The sequence below is a fragment of the Suncus etruscus genome, chromosome 4, assembly GCF_024139225.1.
Source record: "Suncus etruscus isolate mSunEtr1 chromosome 4, mSunEtr1.pri.cur, whole genome shotgun sequence".
Taxonomy (NCBI): Eukaryota; Metazoa; Chordata; class Mammalia; order Eulipotyphla; family Soricidae; genus Suncus; species Suncus etruscus.
The window spans coordinates 76,886,583-76,908,130 of record NC_064851.1 but is presented as its reverse complement, the minus strand read 5'-3'; the positions used below and the strand labels follow the sequence as shown (position 1 = coordinate 76,908,130).

Here is a 21,548-nt window from a genome sequence, read left to right as displayed (position 1 = left end):
GGGTAAGTGCTCCACTCTGCAGGGTAGCTGGATTCAATTATGGCTCCCAGTGTGGGGTGTCGAAGCCACCTGTGCGCAAGGAGTGCTTGTATGCCTGAATTTAGAGATCAGAGCCTTCGCTTTCTACAGAAGATCCTGTTTGTTCATTGAAGCAGTTGTCAGTAGATCTTAAGGAAAAGCAGTTTCTCCTTGCCATTTGGGAAAAAAAATGGTGAATTCTGAAATGGTCTTCCAGAATTTTATTTTTTTTTGTGGGAAAGTGAAAGCAGAATGTGGCTTTTGTTCAGTTAGAAGGTTTTTTCACTTCTGTATATACTCAAACCAGACCAGGTTTATATAGTCATAAGAATTTTTCAAGATGTTTAATGAGAAGCGATATTTTTTAGTGAGTGTATGTGAAGTGTACCCTTGTTTCCGAAGCACTTCTCAGCTTCCCCACTTACCACATCAGACTGAGTATTGATCCTGGATGTGCTTGACTGTGAGGCCTTCCAATAGCAAGATGACTGTGCCACTTCCATTTTCAAACAGAATTACTGAGATAACACTAGAGCTCCCAGAATCCATGACTTAGATTAATGATGTGTAAGATGTTACTGAAGTTTGTAGTTGAGTGGATTCTATCCCTCCAATCCTTGATTTTCCAGTTTGATAAAATCTCTTACTTGTTCATCAGATAGGGCCAAACACAGAATACCTCTAAAAACTGAATCCTGCAAAGTACAATGGTGCCCCCTATGGAAAGGATCCCTGTCATAGATGTAAAAATATTGTGCAAACTTTTACCTCTTATCCATTAATGCATCATTTATGTGTACTTGTTGCATGAGATCTAGGCCTTTACGAGTTCTCTTACTCTCTCTCTTTCATTTTTGTTGTGAGTTTACTCCGGGTTCTGCTCTCTGATATAACTCCTAATGGAGCTTGGAGGACTGTATGGGGTACCAGAGATCAAACCCTGTCAGCCACATACAGGGAAATTGCTCTATCCACTATATTTTCTCTCTAGCCTATCTCTTTGAGATGAAGGCAATTATATATTTTTTAATCTGCACTGTGTTCAAGATATACAATAAACTCTTTCATCAAGTGAATCTCTGAGATTCTAGCTGTGAAATCCCTTCATTTTACAAGAATGGATGGAGCATCTAAATGGCATTCAGTTACTCTCTCAGAGTCCTGATTTCCCCCATGTCTGCCCACTTCCAGTGTACTCTTTACCACCAGAATGACCCACACTAGCTTTAGACATACTGCATAAAGGAATAAAAGAGAATTTGTATGTAGACTCTTTTTTTTAATTATCTTTATTTAAACACCGTGATTACAAATATGATTGTAGTTGTATGATTACAGTCATGTAAAGAACACCCCCCCTTCACCAGTGCAAGATTCCCACCACCAGTTTCCTCGATCTCCCTCCTCCCCACCTCACCCACACCTGTACTTGAGACAGGCTTTCTATTTTCCTCATTCATTTACATTGTTATGATAGTTTTCAGTGTAGTTATTTCTCTAACTGCACTTATCAGTCTATGTGGTGAGCTTCATGTCATGAGCTGCACCTACATGGGTAGATGGGGGGGAAATAAGGGTTGGAATTGAGGCAGTAAAAGATTAGAAATGAGCTTTGTAGGGCATTATTAAGGTCATAATACAAGATGGACATTATGCATATATAAACTATATGCATACAATACTATCAATAGGAGACCAAGGAAAAAAAATTTCCAGTGGCTGTCCCAACATAAACCAGTGCTAGAACAATCCGCCCTCCTCCCAAAGTGCATTCCATTAGTGTAGGGAGAGGTAGGGGGAAAGCCTGATGATCCCTATAGAGTCCACCTGGACCTGCGCCCAGGGAAGGCCTGGAGTCCAGGAGAGGAAGAGGGGGACAGCTGGGGGCCTCCCAAGCATCCCAGCACTCCCCAGGCTAGGGAGAAGGCCTCCGGCATGGGAATTCCCCAAACCCCCTACCTGGCAAGAGCTGGCCTCCAGAATCAAAGGGGAAACAGGAAGCCAGATATCTGCCCGTTCTCCTCCCCATGCACCTCCCCCCAGAGTACGGAGGGAGCGGGGAAGCCTGAGGACCCCTAAGAATCTACCTGAACTCACTTCTGGCCATCTGAGCTGGCACCGAGGGAAGGCCTGGAGTCCGGAGGAGAAAGAGGGGGACAGCTGGGGGCCTGCCAAGCCTCCCAGCACTCCCCAGCTAGGGAGAAAGCCTCTGGTATGGGGACTCCCCAAACCTCATACCTGGCAAGAGCTGGTCTCCAGAATCAAAGGGGAAATCGGAAGCCAGATGTCTGCCCGCCCTCCTCCCCATGCACCTCCCCACTGGAGTACGGAGGGAGGGGGAAGCCTGAGGATCCTAAGAGTCCACCTGAACCCACTTCTGGCCATCTGAGCTGGCACCCAGGTGTATGTAGACTCTTATCCTTACAAACACCCAGCATATTACATGGGCAGTAGTCTATATTCTAATATAGTTTGGTTTCAGAAATAGTGATTGTTCAGAAATTTACTCTCAGTATTTATGTTTACTGAGCCAGTATAATAATGATTTACGTGAGAAGCATACTCAATCATACTTGGGTTATTCTTGCCTCTATATTCAGGAGTAATCCTATGCAGTGTTCTGGGGAATCATATGTGGTTCTGGGGACTCAAATTAGGGTCATCTACTAGTGAGGTAAGCTCTTTACCTCCTGTTCTATCTCTCTGGCCATGGTTGTGATTTTTTTAAGTTGTTAAGCATTCTTTATTTTCATGAACGTGATTTAGAGATCCAACCATTTGAACAGGTTCTTCTTGCCATATTTCATGAGCACTGTTTCCCCCAAGAAACCTGGAAGCAGGGCATGACAGAGTAGGACAAACCAAGGTGGCAGTTGTAGCCTTGGATGCAGTTGGGGGGCACTTTTTGTTCACTTAAAGTAGATTTCCAGGGGAGCACCAAGTAATTTGGTTTCTAATAAGGGGAAAGTAGATCAATATGTTTATGAATCTCTGCTTAGAAAAGAGTCTAGTGTCTTTGTAAACAAATACCTTGTTCATAATACCATACCACAGAGACTCCCTGCCTCTAAAGGTGTCTTCATGTTGCAGATATGTTTGCATGTATACAGTGCAGGCAGGAACTTTTCACTCCATTTATTTATTCCCGCCTTTGTCCTGAGTCTGATGCAGTCTTCTTGGATGACATATCTGAGGCATACATTTATTTTCTGCTCATTACTCTCACGACATAGATCTTTTCTTTTGTGTAAGGTGCTTTCTAAATGAAGGTCATAAATATATTGTAAACATGTGAGGGTGTTAGGAATCTCAGATCCTGTGGAGGTAGGTGGTGGTGGTAGTTTTGAGGTAAGTGAGCACAAGTGTCAGCATCCAGACCTGGAGTGATAGCACAGCAGTAGGATGTTTGCCATGCACCTGGGACGGACCCGGGTTTGATCCCTAGCATTCCATATAGTCACCACGAGCCTGCCAGGAGTGATTTCTGAACTCAGAGCCACCATGTGTAGCGCCAAACCCCCCTTCCCAAATGTCAGCATCCAAATTCTACAGCTAATGAAAAATCAAGAGACACAGAGGATTTTAAAATATACAGGACCAGGGGTGTTCTATTTGTGACTGTAACCCAACTATGATCATGTTACTTAAATAAAAAATATTTAAAAAAAAAATACAGGACCAGGGGCACAGCAGTAGGGCATTTGCCTTGCATGCAACTGACCCAGGACAGACCTGGGTTCAGTCCCCAGCGTCCCTTATGGTCCCCAAGCCAGGAGCTATTTCTGAGTGTGTAGCCAGGAGTAACTCCTGAGCAGCACTGGGTGTGGCCCAAAAACAAACAAACAAACAAAAATACAGGACCATTGAGATAGGAGATAGGTATGGCTCTTGCCTTGCATGCAACCAGCCCAGTTTCAATCCAGAATTCTATATGATTCCCAGAGTCCTTCCAGGAATAATTCCTGAGTGTAGCACTAGTAGTAAGTTCTGAGCACCACTGGATCCAGCCAAAAAAACAGAAAGAAAATAAAAAAGAAATAAAAGCGCAAGTAAGATATGGACTCAAGTAAAATAATAAAAATCCAAATCAAATCTCTCATAGTTCAGGTATTCCCCCAAAGAACCCCCAGGACTATTTGATACATGTGTGTTTTGAGTGTTTGTGTCCCTGTAGTGTTCTTTTTATTAAGTAGATAACAGTATTTTTCATTAGATTTCAGTTCTTCCTATTTATTGATTCACTCCTAAAAAGCTACAGGCAAGAATGGCTCATTGCTACAACCTGTAGCTGTGTTATGTTTTGCTTGTTGAATTTCCATTACAGTGAAGCTGAAAAGCTTTAGGGTCTCAGCTTTGTTTTTTGAATTTCAATGTATAGAAATAAGTTCTTTTTTGAAGTATGATACTAAAATTAAAAATTAACTTTGAGGGGCCGGGCAGTGGCGCTAAAGGTAAGGTGCCTGCCTTGCCTGCGCTAGCCTTGGACGGACCACGGTTCGATCCCCCGGTGTCCCATATGGTCCCCCAAGCCAGGAGCAACTTCTGAGCACATAGCCAGGAGTAACCCCTGAGCATCACAGGGTGTGGCCCAAAAACCAAAAAAAAAAAAAAATTAACTTTGAATCAGAATATGGATAAATATATGATTATAAATGATTACATTTTCCATTGGAAAACATGATATCAAGAAGTGGTGATTGCTTTTCCTATGGAATTAAGCCTCTATTTAAAATAATTCTATATTATAAACTACAAATGCTCAACCTGTCAAATGCTGATAAAAGTTTATAGACTCAGGGGCCGGGAAGGTGGCGCTAGAGGTAAGGTGTCTGCCTTGCAAGCGCTAGCATGGGACGGACCGAGGTTCGATCCCCCGGTGTCCCATATGGTCCCCCCAAGCCAGGGGCGATTTCTGAGCACATAGCCAGGAGTAACCCCTGAGCATCAAACGGGTGTGGCCCAAAAACCAAAAAAAAAAAAGTTTATAGACTCAAAATCAAATTGCACATTTTACACTTGATCTTAGCCAAAAGGCCGAGAAGTGATCAAATTGCACATTTTGTTCCATTTCATTACATTTTGAAATCAGGCACATCTGCTCATACCCTAAACTAGAAGTTAATCTCTGTTCCTTAAGTAGTAAAGCATTACTTTGCTTGATTCTGAACCATAGAGTCAATAATTTTGTCAATTTTGAATATACCAGTAAAATTTTTTGACTATATGAAATTATCTCCAGACCATATATTTACATGTAGGGATGATAAACCATGTATATCTGTGGTTTATGGATATTTATCCATGTAGTGGAGAGATGCATATTTAGACCTGATCATGTCTTTGAAGTTCTTTGATTATATTTGATTCCTTTTGGATAATAGTTCCACAAATTGGACTCATAGTTTCTTGAAATCTTGCCTTGAAATGTCTTGCCTTGGGGCCGGGAAGGTGGCGCTAGAGGTAAGGTGTCTGCCTTGCAAACGCTAGCCAAGGACGGACCGCGGTTCGATCCCCCGGCATCCCATATGGTCCCCCCAAGCCAGGGGCGATTTCTGAGCGCATAGCCAGGAGTAACCCCTGAGCATCAAACAGGTGTGGCCCAAAAACCAAAAAAAAAAAAAAAAAAAAGTCTTGCCTCAAAATTTCTTTCAAGAGGCCACATGCCATTCAGACTGATCTTAACAGTGAAGAAATAAAGGGATAAGTTAGATCCCAAACCTGTCTTTTTTTGCGGGGAGGAGCATCTGTAGTGTTGGGGATCGAACAAGGGTTGTCTATTAAGAACACCTTCACTCCTGTACTACACCTCTGGACCCCAAGAACCACATTCTAAATATAAACTAAGACTATGATGTAAATATCACAGAAAAATCAAATGCAAGGTGTACATATATAAAACATGGGATGCCACAGCCTCAACAAACTCTTTACTGGCTGACCCTTGTTGACTATGTTTATTATGTTCAGGAATGACCTTTGAATACAGAGCCAAAAGTAGGCTTGAAGCACTGTTGGGTATGGCACCCCCAAACCAAAATTAGTAGTAAAAGTTTTAAGTAAATATATTGTTACCAGAAGCTCAACATTTTTAATGGATCATTGCCAGGCTGTTTTACAGTTTTTGCCATAAATTCAGTAGTTTGCATTTCATAATGCATTTTTTATCTTCATCTTTTGCTTTTTGTTTTTAGTTTTTGTGCCACACCAGTGCTCAGGGCTTAGTCCTGGTTCTATTCAATTCTAGTGATTCAAGAATCACTCCTGGTATTATTCAGGGGGACTACATAGGATACTGGGGATTGAACCAGGTTGGGTGCATGCAAGGCAAAGGCCCTACCGGCTGTACTATCTCTCTCGCCCATCTTTTTGTTGTTCTTGTTGTTTGTCCTGTGTTTGAAATTGCTTATCTTTTGCCTCTGAGACCTCTTTTCATGCATCTTCATGGAAAGGTGTTCTGTGTGCTCAGAAGCACTTCAGGATGGAGGTTGAGCTCTGTCTAGGAAGGTGCTTGGTGGGGAAGTCCCAGATGAAAGCCGAGTGAGACAAACTGAATAAGGATGCTGCCTACTTGGAGGGGCCTGTACTTCCTACACAGCCCTTTGTCCTCAATTTGGAATTGAGGGGGACATTAGGGGCAGTAAAAGTAGGCTTGGAGCCAGAAAAGCAGCATCGAATGACTCTGTGACAGCCTCAGAGATCCTTCTTGGGGAATTTGCTTTAGTCCTTACCATTAGAACTCATTCTGTAGTTCTATTTCTGCTTTGTTTTCTCTTCCAAATAATATATTTTCTCTTACAACGAGTTGTACTGAGGCCAGTACACTGAGGCTTAGTGGGCTGGAGTGAGTGCTTTGCATACAAGGGGCCTGAGTTCCACATCTAGCACCACTATCCCATAAGCATCATTGGCTGTGGCCCCAAAACTAAACAGTTGGCAAACTTGATATTATTTCATAGACAGCCTTTACATTCTGAAGCCTTTTTTTTTTTTCTGTCATCTCATTTCCTCCCATATTCTCCCTCCTTCTCCCATCAGAGTTGAGCAAATTCTGACAAGATCGTTTGTTTCTGAATATATTCTTGTGAGGAACAGGCCTCTATAGTGGGGAGGATATGTTCCTCCTTTTATGCCTGGGCCTTTTAAAAAGTTGAAGCCCAAGAGAGCTTATTCTGGAGCTGCTTATTTTTTTCTACTTCATAGTTAATTTTGACAGTTCCTGGAATTTCGCTTTTCAGGTGCTCCCATCACCCTTGAAATAATTTCCACTTACATTCTCTTGGCATCTTAGCAATCTTTTCATGGAATTTGTCTTTGCAATTTCTTCCCTATTGTCTAGTTGTCTAGTGTGAGTGTCCCTAACTAAGCCTGCTGGGCCTTTAGTTCCCTGATTCTAATCCAAGATGATGTTTCCTAGGGAAGGAAGGGACACACCCAGTAGTGATCAGGGGCTATTCCTGACTCTACTCAGCAGTGACCCCTGCTGGTGCTCAGGGAACCATCTGTGGTGCTGGGTATTCTAGCTGGATAAGCCACATGCAAGGCAAGCACTCTAATCCTGTTTCTGTTTGTCCGGTTATGTTGACATAATTAAGTGGAAAGGTCGTCTGTATTCCAATGCCTATGACTTTCAGCTAAGCATGCACAGAATCCATCAACAGAATGTGAGTTTTAGCACATAATCAAAGGTTGAGTTTCCTTATCTTTTCTGATGCTTCTTTTCCTGCCAGGTTCATTATCTCCTCCAGGGATGCCCAGTCACTCACCCCTTGGTTAAGGAGCCCATGACCTCTTCCTACAGCAGTGCAGCTTCTATTCATTTCCTTCTACTTACTTGTTTCCAATCACAAAAACAAAGTCCCAGACCAGACCTATTGAAGAGCAGCAGATAAAAGTGCTTGCCTTGCACGTTGCCAACCTGGGTTTGATCCTAAACACCCCATATGGTTCCTCAAGCCCTCCAGGAGTAAGTGACCCTGATAGCACAGCCAGGAGTAACACTGAACACCACCACGTGTGAACCAAAAACAAACAAAACACTCCAAATTTAAATGTTTTTTTTATAATCTGTTGTACAGTTTCTTTAAAACAACGTCGACCCCATGTTCAAAATGAATTTTATCATCCCTGTTCTCCATAAGAATTCTTTTTAGAGCTGCAGAGATGATGGCTCTGGTTGGGAGGCACTTGCTTTACAAGCAGAAATCCTGTGTTCAATCCCCAGCACCTCATGGTAGCATCAACATCACTGTATGTGGCTGGGCAGATACAGTGGTTACCTTCCAATATTTTCCAAGTGCAAGAGCAGTGGATGTGCAGAAAGGGCGGTCAGGGTAATCACACATTTGCTTCAAACTCTTGTCCACACCACCTTGAATCTCTCGTCCCAGTTTCTTCTATTGCAGAACAACACAGTGAGGTTTTTGTTGGTTTTTTTCTTTTTTTTTTTCAGATTTTGTTTGCCATAGTTGGCTATACTCAGGGGTTACACCTGCCTCTGTACTTGGGGATCACTCCTGGCAGTGTTCAGGGGACCATATGGATGCCAAGAATTGAACCCAGTGTAGCCAGCATACAGGGCAAGTGCCTTAATCGCTATCACTCTGGCCACCTGCAAAACACAGTAGGAGATAAGACTATATAATTGGTCCCTGAGGCCTGGGATATGACTCAGCAGTAGGACACCTGTTTTACATATGTGAGGCTCTAGGTTTGATCTACAGCAGAGTTTTTAAAAACAAGAACAAAAATAAATAAACATGCTGGGTCATCCTTTGTTTTTATATCCTTGAAGAGAAGTGGGGGGCTGCTTATACTTCTAAAGCTAGTTAGACCTCCAGTGGGGACTTGTCCTTATTATTTAAGAGGATATTTGAACAAAACAGTTTTCAGTCATGAGATGATTTTCTCAACGGGTCTCATAAAAGCAACATTTATCACCAAAAAGGTGTTTAAAAATACCTTTTAATAAATGTTAAATTATAATGCTTTTAACTTGAAGTACTTTGCATCCTCTCTCCCCCTTAATATCTTTAATTGGATCCTCTAGCGAGGGATTTAGATTTAATTTATTTCAGGTGATACTGTACTTATACAATTATTCAACTGACTTAATTAGAGATTTAATTATATTAGTGCCCTAAAGTGCTATATCATGGAAATAAAACACAAGACAGATAGTTCACCTTTTGTATTATATGTGTGTGTGCTCATTTTGCAGATAGAGTGGTTTGGAATTTGGTTTAGGTCTTTGTGTTTTGGTTTTGAGCCAGACCCAGTGGTGTTCAGAGACCACTTCTGGCAGGCTTGGAAGACTTTATAGGGTGCCAGGGATGGAACCTGGCCAGATGGAAGTCAAGAATCCTATACATTGTACATCACTTCAGGCCCAGATAAAGTATTTTTTGTTTGTCTTTTTCATTCCACCCAACAGTACTCAGGGGCTTCTCATGACTTCATGCTTGGGAAGTTCCATGATGGTGTTTGTGAAACCAGGTAGTGCAAATAATCCAACCTTGCCTCACACCTGTAAGGCAAGTTCTCTACCACTGAGCCCCGTCTCCAGCCCATAGGTTTTTGTTTTTGTTTTTGTTTTTGTTTTTTTGGCTTTTGGGCCACACCCGGCGGTGCTCAGGGGTTACTCCTGGCTGTCTGCTCAGAAATAGCTCCTGGCAGGCACGGGGGACCATATGGGACACCAGGATTCGAACCAATCACCTTTGGTCCTGGATCGGCTGCTTGCAAGGAAAACGCCACTGTGCTATCTCTCTGGGCCCCACCCCTAAGGTTTTAAAGCCATAAAGACCATAATAAACATTCTAGCATTTTTGTCTACATCCTAAGATGGTAAGTTCTGTATATTCACTAATTTTGAATTTGCCTTATAAGTAAGTAAAAAGGCTTTTTCTCATGTTTCAGGGCCACAATAAACCTGTGTCAGGGCTTATTTTTGGCTCTGTGCTCAGGGATTACTCCTGGTAGTGCTCAGGGAAACATATGTTATGTTGGGCATTGAACTTGCCTTGACCTTATGCAAAGGAAGCACCTTATCATCTGTACTATCTCTCTAGTGACAGGGAAAAATGTTTTAATTGTAATCTCTTCTCCTAAAACTGTTAGAACAGTTCCTCAGTGTTTCATTTTTTTTCAGCCCTTATAATATAGCATAAACCATAATGATTTCTAACAAATATCTATTGAATTAGATTTGATCATTATAAAGACCATTTGTTAGAATTCTGGTGAATAGGGTACAAGCCCAACACAACCATTTTATTTTATTTATATTTATTTATTTATTTATTTATTTATTTATTTATTTTGGTTTGTGGGTCACATCCGGCAGTGCTCAGGGGTTACTCCTATATCTATGCCCAGAAATTGCTCCTGGCAGACTCGGGGGACCATATGAGATGCCGGGATTTGAACCACCATCCTTCTGCATGCAAGGCAAATGCCCTACTTCTATGCTATCTCTCCGGCCTTTAACACAACTTTTTTTTTTGGGGGGGGGGGGCCCACACCCGGCGATGTTCAGGGGTTACTCCTGGCTGTCTGCTCAGAAATAGCTCCTGGCAGGCACGGGGAACCATATGGGACACGGGGATTCGAACCAACCTCCTTTGGTCCTGGATAGGCTGCTTGCAAGGCAAACGCCGCTGTAACACAACTATTTTTTTTTTTTTTTTTTTTTTTTTTTTTGGTTTTTGGGTCACACCCGGTGACGCTCAGGGGTTACTCCTGGCTATGCGCTCAGAAGTCGCTCCTGGCTTGGGGGATCATATGGGACGCCGGGGGATCGAACCGCGGTCCGTCTCCTAGGCTAGCGCAGGTAAGGCAGGCACCTTACCTCGAGCGCCACCGCCCGGCCCGTAACACAACTATTTTAAAATAGACAATCTACTATGAACCCTTGAGCAATGGGTTCCCCTGAATGGGCCCTATCTGCCCTATCTGCAAGGACCTGAGAAGTATTAGTCAAGCTTTGTTGACTCATAACCAAGAGTGGGGCCTAGACATCAGCATAATTTCTTTATTTGGTTTCTGTGGAGTCATTGATTGATCCCAGGGCTCACACATGCACAGTAGGTGCTGTCTACCTTAGCCACACACCCACCCAGCCTTTGCATAGGCTCTCCACATGTACCCTACTGTCAGCCAGATTTAGAAACTCCAGCTCTGTGTGGCTCCTGTCATATTCACTTACAAAGGACAAGATGGTTTTGTTACTGTAGATGCATTGCCCTTTCTCATTGATAGTCAAAAGCAAGTCTTGTGTTTGCTCTAAGCTGAAACATTTTATTTGCGCCTACTATAGTTTCTGTTGAGCTGGTATCCAGATGTCTGTAGGGACTAATACTGTCCCTGAAAGATACTAGTGAGATGAAATGAGCCTTTTACACATTGACAGTCCTGGCTCCTGTTTGTTTGAGACTCTGTGGGCCCCGTTCTGGGTGAGCAGATGGGAGTAGAAGCTGGTAGTCACAGTGGCCCCTTGCCTGGGGGATCTCTTAGGACTTGAGTGATTCAATCAGTCCTGACCTCCTGGTTGCTGTTTGGCTCCATCTGAATCACCCTTTATCGCAGGGTTGTTATGCCATAAGGGACCATCAAGTCTCAGAAAATCCTAAGTAAAAAGCGTTTATGAGTAGCAAAGTAAAAGGCAGAATGTTCAACAAAGCCTGGTCCTTTCAAATTGCATTGTCCCAGTAACTGTGTAACATTACAATTGCTGAAATGATGAAAATCATAATACCTAAACTCTGAAAAAAAAATTTAAATTTAAAAGCCATTCTCAGGCCAGAGAGATAGCATGGAGGTAGGACATTTGCCTTGTGTGCAGAAGGACGATGGTTCAAATCCAGGCATCCCATATGGTCCCCCAAGCCTGCCAGAAGTGATTTCTGAGCGTAGCGAGGAGTAATCCCTGAGCACTGCTGGGTGTGACCCAAAAACCAAATAAATAAATAAATAAATGCCACTCTCCTGGGGTGGGGGCGTAAATTAAAGTGTAATCTGTGAACAAGAATGAACCATCTTGGAAAAGGCTAAAGAATATGTTGGAACAACTGGGGAGGTTGCAAGAGTGGTAGTACAGTAGGAAGCGTGTTTGCCTTATATACAGCCCACCTGGGTTCAATCCCCAGCACTCCATACGACACCACCACCCACCCCGAGCCTGCCAGAATTGAACCCTGAGCACAGAGCAATGGTAAGATCTGAGCACCACCAGAGTGTGGCCTCAAAACAAAAACTAAGGTAGTAGGTAGTAGAGAATATTTGAAAATTGTTCTTTTTTTTTTTTTTTTTTTAAATAACAGTACTGTGCTCATCTTGAAAAGTATTTGGCTCTTAGGAGAGACAAGTTGAAATAAGGGTGAGCCCTCCTGCAGTCGAGTGTGAGCCTCTGCTGTGCCCAGCCATATGACCAATTCTTATAGTTCCCAAGTCTGTGATCTCATTACCCTTGGTAGTTTGAAATCAGTCATAGTAGGAGTATTTGCATATAAAATTCTGCCAATGCCACAGACAAAGCTTATTTCTTCCCCTGAACCTGCCAGGAGTAATTTCTGAACATAGAACCAGAAGTAACCCTCGAGTGCCACCTAGGGTGGCCCAAAAATTGAAAGGAGAAAAATATCACTCATCAAGATACCTCCATATCTGAGGTTGTCAACCTAGAAGTTTCATATAAAGAATATCGCAAAAACAAATTTAAATTTGGGAAAATTAGAAAATAGTGGAGGTTGGTTCTTTATGAGTTGAATTTTTGAAGCTGGTCAAAGTCCTTACCTTTGAGCTGTTGCTGTTGTTCACATGTAAATAGACTTGACAGAGTGGGTGGCTTTCTTGGCTATGATTAAGGGTTTGGTAGGAAAAAGAGTCACTTGGAAATTTAGCATTTTGGACAATTTTGAGCCTCTCATACTTTTCATGTTTTTATCATTCTAACACCACACCTATCACCAGAGAGCCCACTTCCATCTACCAATGACCAAGGACCCTTCCCCCAAGCTCTTCCCCCCCCCAAGTATGCCCAGTTTTATAGTTAAAAAACATATCTTCAGTGTCATTTGATCATTTGTTAGAAGAACAAGTTATTGCTTTTATTCATTTGTTTCATGCTTCACACAGCAGTTTTAAGTCTAGTGAAAGGGTAGACTGGTCATGAATTTCGTTTATATGTGGATACACATGGAGAATATCATGTGAGTGAAATGAGTCAGAGGGAGAGAAACAGGCATAGAATGATTACACTCATTTGCAGGATATTTGAAAAATAAAAGTATGAGAATAATACCCAAATACAATAAACATTGGGAGATGTGATGCAGGTAGGACAGAGAAGGGACCGCTATGACAATAATAGTTGGAAATAGTAGTCGCTTTGGACAAGAAATAGGTGCTGAAAGGAGGTAAATTGATATGCATGAGACTCCTTCAGTAACAGTATTACAAACAATTATGCTTGAAAGAAAAAAGGCGGGAGTAAGAGAGGGAGGGATTGTAAGAGAAAGAAGAAAAATGTCAGCCATAGAGGCAGGCTGAGGGGGCAGGAGACAGGGGGGAAACTGGGGAAATTGGTAGCAGGAAATAAATATTGGTAAAGGGATGGGTGTTGGAATATTGTGTGACTGAAATTCAATCGTCAGCAACTTTTTAACTCTCACTGTGATTAATAGAAATAAAATTTCAAAATTAAAAAAAAAATAATAAAAGAGATAGCCTGATGAATGGAGAGTTAAAACCGAGTTCTGCAGCCAGAGAGATGGCACAGTGGTTGAGGTGCTTGTCTTGCATGCATCTAACTGGGGTTTAGTTTTTGGCACTATATATGGTCCTCTGGGTACCTCTGGAAGTTACCTGAGTACCAACCAGTGTGGTCCAAAAGTGCAGTCAGACTCAATTCAGAGCTCCCTCAGAAACTCCTCAGAAACTAAAAGGAAGGGGCCAGCGAGGTGGCACTAGAGGTAAGGTGTCTGCCTGCAAGTGCTAGCCAAGGAAGGACCGAGGTTCGATCCCCCGGCGTCCTATAATGTCCCCCCAAGCCAGGGGCAATTTCTGAGCGCTTAGCCAGGAGTAACCCCTGAGCATCAAATGGGTGTGGCCCAAAAAATAAAAATAAAAAAAAAAATAAGAAAGAAACTAAAAGGAAGTAGAGCACATGGATTCAGTCTGTTGTAGTGCCTAACACCCCAATGAAGTGTGGGGAAATAGTGAGGATGAAGGATAGATACAGGTTCATGGGATGGGAGAACTGTAAATAATTTACGTAAATGTGTAATGAAAGAGCAGTGGAGAGGGAGAAAAGTCAGATGGATCAGGAAGGAATTTTTTTTTTGGGGGGGGGTGTCCTCACCTGGCAGTGCTTGGGTTACTCCTGGCTCCATGCTCAGAAATTGCTCCTGGCAAGCACGAAGGACTATATGGGACACCGGGATTCGAAACGATGACCTTCTGCATGAAAGGCCTTACCTCCATGCTATCTCTCCGGCCCCTGGAAGGAATTTTTTTTGCTACTCCAAAAGAGATTGGACTTTTTTTCCCCCCTAAAGCTATTAAAAAGCGGTGAAGGATTATAAGCAAGATCATATTTGCATTTTATAAAGATCTTGGTAGCATGACTGATAGAGTCCAGGGGCAAAAACTAGTTATAGGAAAACTCTTTAGAGGTGATTGCAAAAAATAACCCAGGCGAGGGATGCTGATAGCCAGAACTAATGTAGTGGCAATGGGAATGAGGAATGGATAGATGAGCATTTTCAAGGAGATGAAATTGCCGGCATCCACCCAGCCGTGTTAGTGAAGATGGCCACAGATAATCTCAGGTTCTCTGGGCTTCAGAGAACAGAACAGGGCTGGAACGATAGGACAATGGGTAGGGCATTTGCCTTACACACCACTGACCCAGGTTTGATCCTTGGAACCCTATATGGTCCCCTGAGCACTGCTCATAGTATGTATATATATATTTTGGGGGGTGGGGCCACACCTGATGACACTCAGGGGTTACTTCTGGCTATGCACTCACAAATCGCTCCTGGCTTGGGGGACCATATGTGTCACTGGGGATCGAACCCAGGTCGTTCCTGGGTCAGCCACATGCAAGGCAAATACCCTACCACTGTGCTATTGCTCCCGTCCCGGCTCAGAATGTATTTCTGAATGCAGAGCCAGGAGTAAGCCCTGAGCACCCCCAGGGGTGGCTGATAAATGAAACAAAAGCAGAGAATAGAGACAATCAAACCAGCACAGGGTTCTATGCAGGTAGAAAGGCTCTGTGGTGAGACCCACAATGGTCATTCAGGGCCCAGTTCTCTAATGTGACAGGCCCAGGCGCCAGAAGGAGACCAGCATGGGTAGCCAGAGGTGACAGCATCTCTCACCTCTAAGGGCTCCGACTTGTCATGTGGCTTCACCCTGTCTTGTGTGGGCCAGAAAGTTCCATTGCAAAGGAAAGAGACTGATATCCCATGGTACATGGTGCATGATGAGAGAGGGGTAGGAAGATAGTCGAGGAATTCAGTAAGAAAAACAAGATGGAACAATGGGGAGAGAACAGGGGCAAACCACCATAAGTATCTCTTAGCTCCAGTCTAACCTTTTCTTTGGAGCTGGAGGCAGGGACCTCCCAGATGGTTCCCCAGAGGTCCACCCAGAGCCCAATGATTCATTCCCTGTCCTGGATAAAGGCCTAAGGATGTGGTTCAGCCCTAGCCCTGCAGGACTAGATTCCCCAGCCACTCCAGCAATATTTGGGGCCCTCCAGGACCACATATGTACCTAGGGGAATCATGTAAATTCAGCCAGGCAAGGCATGTATCTTAAACCTGTGCTACCACTCTGGACATGCTGGTAAAAAACAGTTTGTAGTGCCTCCGGTTATTAAAGAGGCTTGGGAATTGGCTGCATTTGTGTGCAGAGTTTATTCCTTACAAAGAGCCTCCAACATTCATCGCACTCAAAATATATTCATCCCACTCAAAAATAGAGCCTATTTGATGTGAGAATGGATCTAATCTATGTCTGTCTGAAATTTCTGGGTGATTGTGCCCACACGCAGTGCGTAAGGTTCCTGATTAACGGGGGTGTTAATGAAGAAGACAGTGCCCTTTCTAACGGGCAGTCCGGGCTGCAGGATTCTCTGCAGAGGTGCTCAAACCCTCTGCCTGCATTCTGCCCATATTGCCATCCCGCAGCGGGGCACTGGGAGCTCCCCAGGTGTCTTTGGGGAGCAGAGGTAATAAGGCTGATTGGAGTCTATTGTGTGGGCTGGAGAGCCAGCTCCCCCGTAGCCAGAGGGAATGCCTCTGAATCCTCAGGGCACACGGGTCTCTTTAGCTCCAAAGAAGACAGCCGCCCAGAAACCGTGAATCGGCACCCCCTGCACTCCTTTGTCTCCCAGCTGCCCTCCCCATTTTGGTTGTCCCTACCTTTGAAACTGACTTTTACATGTGTGCATTTGTTTCTTCACAGTTGCGAGAAACAATCAAAGCTGGCAAAGGTGTGACTTCTGCTATTGACCTGTGTCGTTACCATGGAAACAAGGCCCTGGTGGCCCTGGAGAGCTTTCCTCCCTCCGAGGCCCGATCAGCTTTAGAAAACATTGTGTTTGCCGTGACCAGATTTTCATGACACCGAATTATAAAAGACATTATTGTTCGTTAGCCCCGCGGAAACTGGGGAGTGAGGTGATGAAGCAACTCACTGGAGGAGAGAGACGTGCATTAATGGCTTCAAGATCATATACTTTCCCCTTCTCCCCCCTTCCTTTCTTCTCACCACCCAATAAATTCTGCTTTCTTTTGGGAAGTGCTCTACACAAAATTAGAAGGAAAAAAAAAAGGTCAAACCGTTTCACTTGTTATGCCAGAAGCACACTTGAGGCTGCAGTAGCAGAAATAATTAATGAGATTCACTCCTGTGACCTCAGCAAATGGACAGGAAATAAGTCCTTATTGATTGGCCCTCGCCAGGGATGGCGCCAGGGCGCTGGCCTGTGGTTTTCCTGCTAGGGCGGACAAAGTATGCTGGAAGCTGTAGGTGTCCGGAGAAGCGCTTCAGTGCTGCCACCAGAACTAGCAAGCCCAAAACTAAGTGACCAGCGTTTCAGGGATCAGGGCAGGAAGTTCAGTGATCAAAAAATAGTACGCTTTGTCCTTGTGGTAAGAATGTCTCTATTTACAGGTCCTGTACAAATGGACTTTGTGCCTCCAGGGTTTTTGTAATAATTAGGGGGAACCAACTGCTGATAGGAATAAGGCCAAATATTTGGATTAGAAGATTCAAATGTCATCCAATGTTAACTGAGTAATATAAATTGCCAGTTTTTCTTTTTAGGGGTGGGGGACCATACCACAGGTGGTGATCAGTGGTTACTCTTGGCTCTACACCCAGGATTTACTCCTGGTGGTGCATGGTGCCAAGGATCAAATCTGGTTGTCTAGGTGCGCCTCATGCAAGGCAAAAGCCCTACTCTCTGTACTATCACACTGACCACTGCTCATTTTCCTTTCCTGAGACCACGTTTTATTTTCAGGCACCTTACAAAATAAGAACAAAGAGGTTTTGGTTACGACTGTGTTTTTATTGGGGGGTTATGTTTTTTTCAGACCTGGAACAATAATATTGCATGCCTAGCATGTGGTCGACCCTGCCTCAATCCTCAGCGTCCCATAGGGTCCCCTGAGCATTGCTAGAAATTACCCCTGAACATTGCTAGGTATGGCCCAAAAACAAAGAACAACAAAAAAGAACCAAAGGTTTTATGTTTTTTTATTTGTATGCTAGAGAAAGTGCTTTTCTTTTTCTACCAGTATGATGTATTATTTTGTGATACCACCACATAGAGAATACCTATTATTTTTACAGGCTTTTGATCTATAATTATTATGCTGGGGTTTTACTTTTTTTTTCTTAACCTCAGAATGTCAGATTTTTGTCTTGAACCGCAGACATCCAATTACAGAAAGAATATAAGCAGGCTTACAGAGCTGCAATCGGACACTAGCTCTGCGCAGCTCATAGGAGATGATTTTTGTGGCTTGCACGCGTGCAAAGCAAGAGGCCCGTTGACAAGAAGGCTGAGTTTACACAAATGTTCCAGATTGAGACTCAGCTGCCTTTCTCCCTTATGTGGTGTAATTACAGCCCTGTCTGGAGACAGCGAGCACAGCAAACAGATTTTATTACCTCGTTCACTCAAACACTCAAAAGTGACCAAACCTGGGGGGATAGGAGGACAGAATGTGATGGACCATGGAGAGGAAATAGAAAACCACAGAGGTTAGAATATTATAGTTTGAAATCTTTCAGAATCTACTTAAAATATTGTCATTTTGTAAATGCACGTTGCCACACTTAGAAGGTCTGTAGAGTTGGCTGAAGAAGATTACGCCCTTTGATCTGAAAGGTCTTTCCTCACAGAAATTGACTTAATGAGTAACCAGGGTGAGTTGCCCTTGTCCAAACTCAGTTTGAATCATTAACCTCATCCACTGTGGAGAACTCCTCCTTTGTGCTCTCTCTTGGATAGGTTTCCTGAAGCAGGAGTCAGAGACTGTTGGCACAAGGCAGGGTCCCAGGCTGCTTCCCATTCTGGCTTTGAAGCTGGTTTCCCAGTGTGACCTTAAGCCCATCCTGGCCCTGAGCCTCAGTTTCCCCCTCTAAAGTTGCTAGGGAGAGTATGCCCTCCCACCATCTCCACCCTGCCTGCCATGTGAAGATGCTTCCTGGTGAGATATGGGGAAGAGACAAGGGGATGCAAGGATCTCCTGGAGGTGGCTCTGAAGAGATGCAGATTCCTTGCGGATCTATCTGGAGAGGAAGGGGCTGTAGAGGTGCAGGGTTCCTCAACTCAGGAGCCTTGGATCTCTGCATGAATCTGCTTGCAAAGACCTTCACCTCCTCAGCTACTTTCTCCCTGACTTGGGCCCTTCAGGCCTCCAGAAACAGCAGCGCCACCGTTGTCCATCTGCTGTCAGAGGCAGCTCTCCTCTGTTCCTGCCCTCTCGTCCCTCAGTTCACTTCTTTCCCCAACACTCCAGCAGGCTTTCCCAAACACTCCAGTTTGGCTGATTCTAAGAGAATTGAAATAGCCATAGTCTTTCTCAAAGTACATTCAACCCATTTATGTTCTTATCATTTTGGATCATCTCCAGGGAGAAGGCTTGGTTGGGGGCATGGAGAGAGCATAGCAGCCTGGGGATAGGAAAATTGATGGTCTTAGGGGTGTCCTGTGCTCCCATTCCATTTTTTTTTGTTTGGTTGGTTTTGGGTTTGGTTTTTTTTTTTTTTTTTTTTTTTTGGGGGGGGGGTTAGGCCACACATGATGATAGTCAGGGGTTACTCCAGCTCTTCACTCAGAAAGTATTCCTAGCGAGCTCAGAGGACCATAAGAGATTATCAGGAACTGATTAGGTTGGCTGCATGCAAGGCAAGCACCCCACCAGTTGTACTATTACTCCCACCCCAGTCCCCATTTTCTTGTTATAGAAAAGAATCTAGGGGCTAGGCAGGGGTCTCAAACTCAATTTACCTGAGGGCCGCAGGAGGCAAAGTCGGGGTGATCCTTGAGTGCAAAGTCAGTAGTAAGCCTTGAACATTGGGGGATGTGACCCAAACAACTAAAACAAAACAAAAACAAAAAAAGGCCATAGGCGGTCCTCTGTACAACATTTTGTGGACTAGAGAGATAGCATGGGGGTGGGGGGAAAATCTGTCTACTATCCTGTTGCATGAACCTCTTGGGAGTGGGCCGAAAAGAGGCTCCAGAAAACTCGCTCTCCCAGAGGCCAATTCCAGGGCGGGACTCCATAACGTGAAAACCGGCTATGCTTTGCAGAAGCCGGGTCCCCTGTTTGTGACGTCAGACTGGGAAAATCCACGAAACTACGCCTGCCCAGTGGGGCCCGACTGTGAAAAACTGTGAGTGCTGCCTGTGTATGTCTGTCTACTATCCTGTTGCATGAACCTCTTGGGAGTGAGCCGAAAAGAGGCTCCAGCAGAGCACTTAGCTCCGCTTCACTAAGCGGTCGTGCGCTCTTTCTAAGAAAAGAACACCATCACAACAAGAAGAAAAAATCACACTAAGAACTGTGCTGGATCACAGAAGCAAGCATTTCTCTCCGGACTGTCTTCTCTGCTGCGTGCTCGGGCCTAAGATTTGATCCTGTGTGAGACTTCATCCACGGAGGACTCCCCTCCCTTAGAGGCAAGTCGGCCCATCCAGAAAGGGCTGAGCCAGAGGAGTGTGCTGCCTGCATCATTTAGCCAATGAATACCACCACAACACGTAGAAAAACCCACAATACAAGTGTGACAATGGGGAAACAACGCAGGCCAGCATCAGACATAGAGAATGAAGATGACAATTCTGATGACCAGATAATGACCAACCAACTAATCAACCTCTCAGATAAGGACTTTAGAGTAGCAATATGGAAGATCCTCAACGAACTCAAAGAAACCATGGATCGAGTTGAACAGAACACTAATAAGAACCAAGAAAATATGAAGACAGAAATCACAAAACTCCAAACTGAAATAACATGTCAACTAACAGGCCTGAAAAAGTCAGTAAACGAAGTGAATGACAAAATGGATAAGCTCTGGGACAGGGTATCAGAAGCTGAGAATAGACTTGGTGCTGTGGAAGATGAGATACATAACAATTCCATACAGCAGGAGAGATTGGGAAAAAAAAAAAAACTTAAAGAAAATGAACAGGGCCCGGAGAGATAGCACAGCGGCGTTTGCCTTGCAAGCAGCCGATCCAGGACCAAAGGTGGTTGGTTCGAATCCCGGTGTCCCATATGGTCCCCCGTGCCTGCCAGGAGCTATTTCTGAGCAGACAGCCAGAAGTAACCCCTGAGCAACGTTGGGTGTGACCCAAAAACAAAAAAAAAAAAAAACAAAAACAAGAAAATGAACAGACAATGGAAAAATTAGTCAAAGAATGGGAACAGATGAAAATAGAAGTCTATGATAAGCTCAACAGAAACGGGCCCGGAGAGATAGCACAGCGGCGTTTGCCTTGCAAGCAGCCGATCCAGGACCAAAGGTGGTTGGTTCGAATCCCGGTGTCCCATATGGTCCTCCGTGCCTGCCAGGAGCTATTTCTGAGCAGAAAGCCAGGAGTAACCCCTGAGCACCGCCGGGTGTGACCCAAAAACCAAAAAAAAAAAAAGCTCAACAGAAACAACTTAAGAATCATTGGAGTCCCAGAGACCCAGGAAGAAAATTTCCAGGAAGAATCAACGGTCAAGAACATCATTAAAGAGAAACTTCCAGAGCTATAGAATATATGTGATCAAATCCTGCATGCTTGAAGAGAGATAGCATGGAGGTAAGGCATTTGCCTTGTATGCAGAAGGTCAGTGGTCGGTGGTTCAAATCTCGGCATCCCACATGGTGCCTCGAGCCTGCCAGGAGCGATTTCTGAGTGTAGAGCCAGGAGTAACCCCTGAGCATTGCTGGATATGACTTAAAAACCAAAAAAAAAAAAAGAAAAAAAAAAAGAATCTAACTCACTA

The 21,548-nt window shown here is 44.0% G+C and overlaps 1 protein-coding gene and 1 pseudogene across 1 annotated transcript in view; one reads left to right on the top strand and one right to left on the bottom strand.

Moving 5' to 3' along the window:
- PDSS2 (decaprenyl diphosphate synthase subunit 2) overlaps positions 1-16,827 on the top strand; it is a 298,925-nt gene extending 282,098 nt beyond the window's left edge. The window contains exon 8 of the mRNA XM_049771201.1: positions 16,492-16,827. Within this exon, the coding sequence (XP_049627158.1) occupies positions 16,492-16,650 (159 nt within the window). The 3' untranslated portion in view covers positions 16,651-16,827. The remainder of the gene's footprint in view (positions 1-16,491) is intronic.
- On the bottom strand, positions 4,902-5,064 carry LOC126008183 (uncharacterized; annotated as a pseudogene).
- Positions 16,828-21,548: the final 4,721 nt, after the last annotated feature.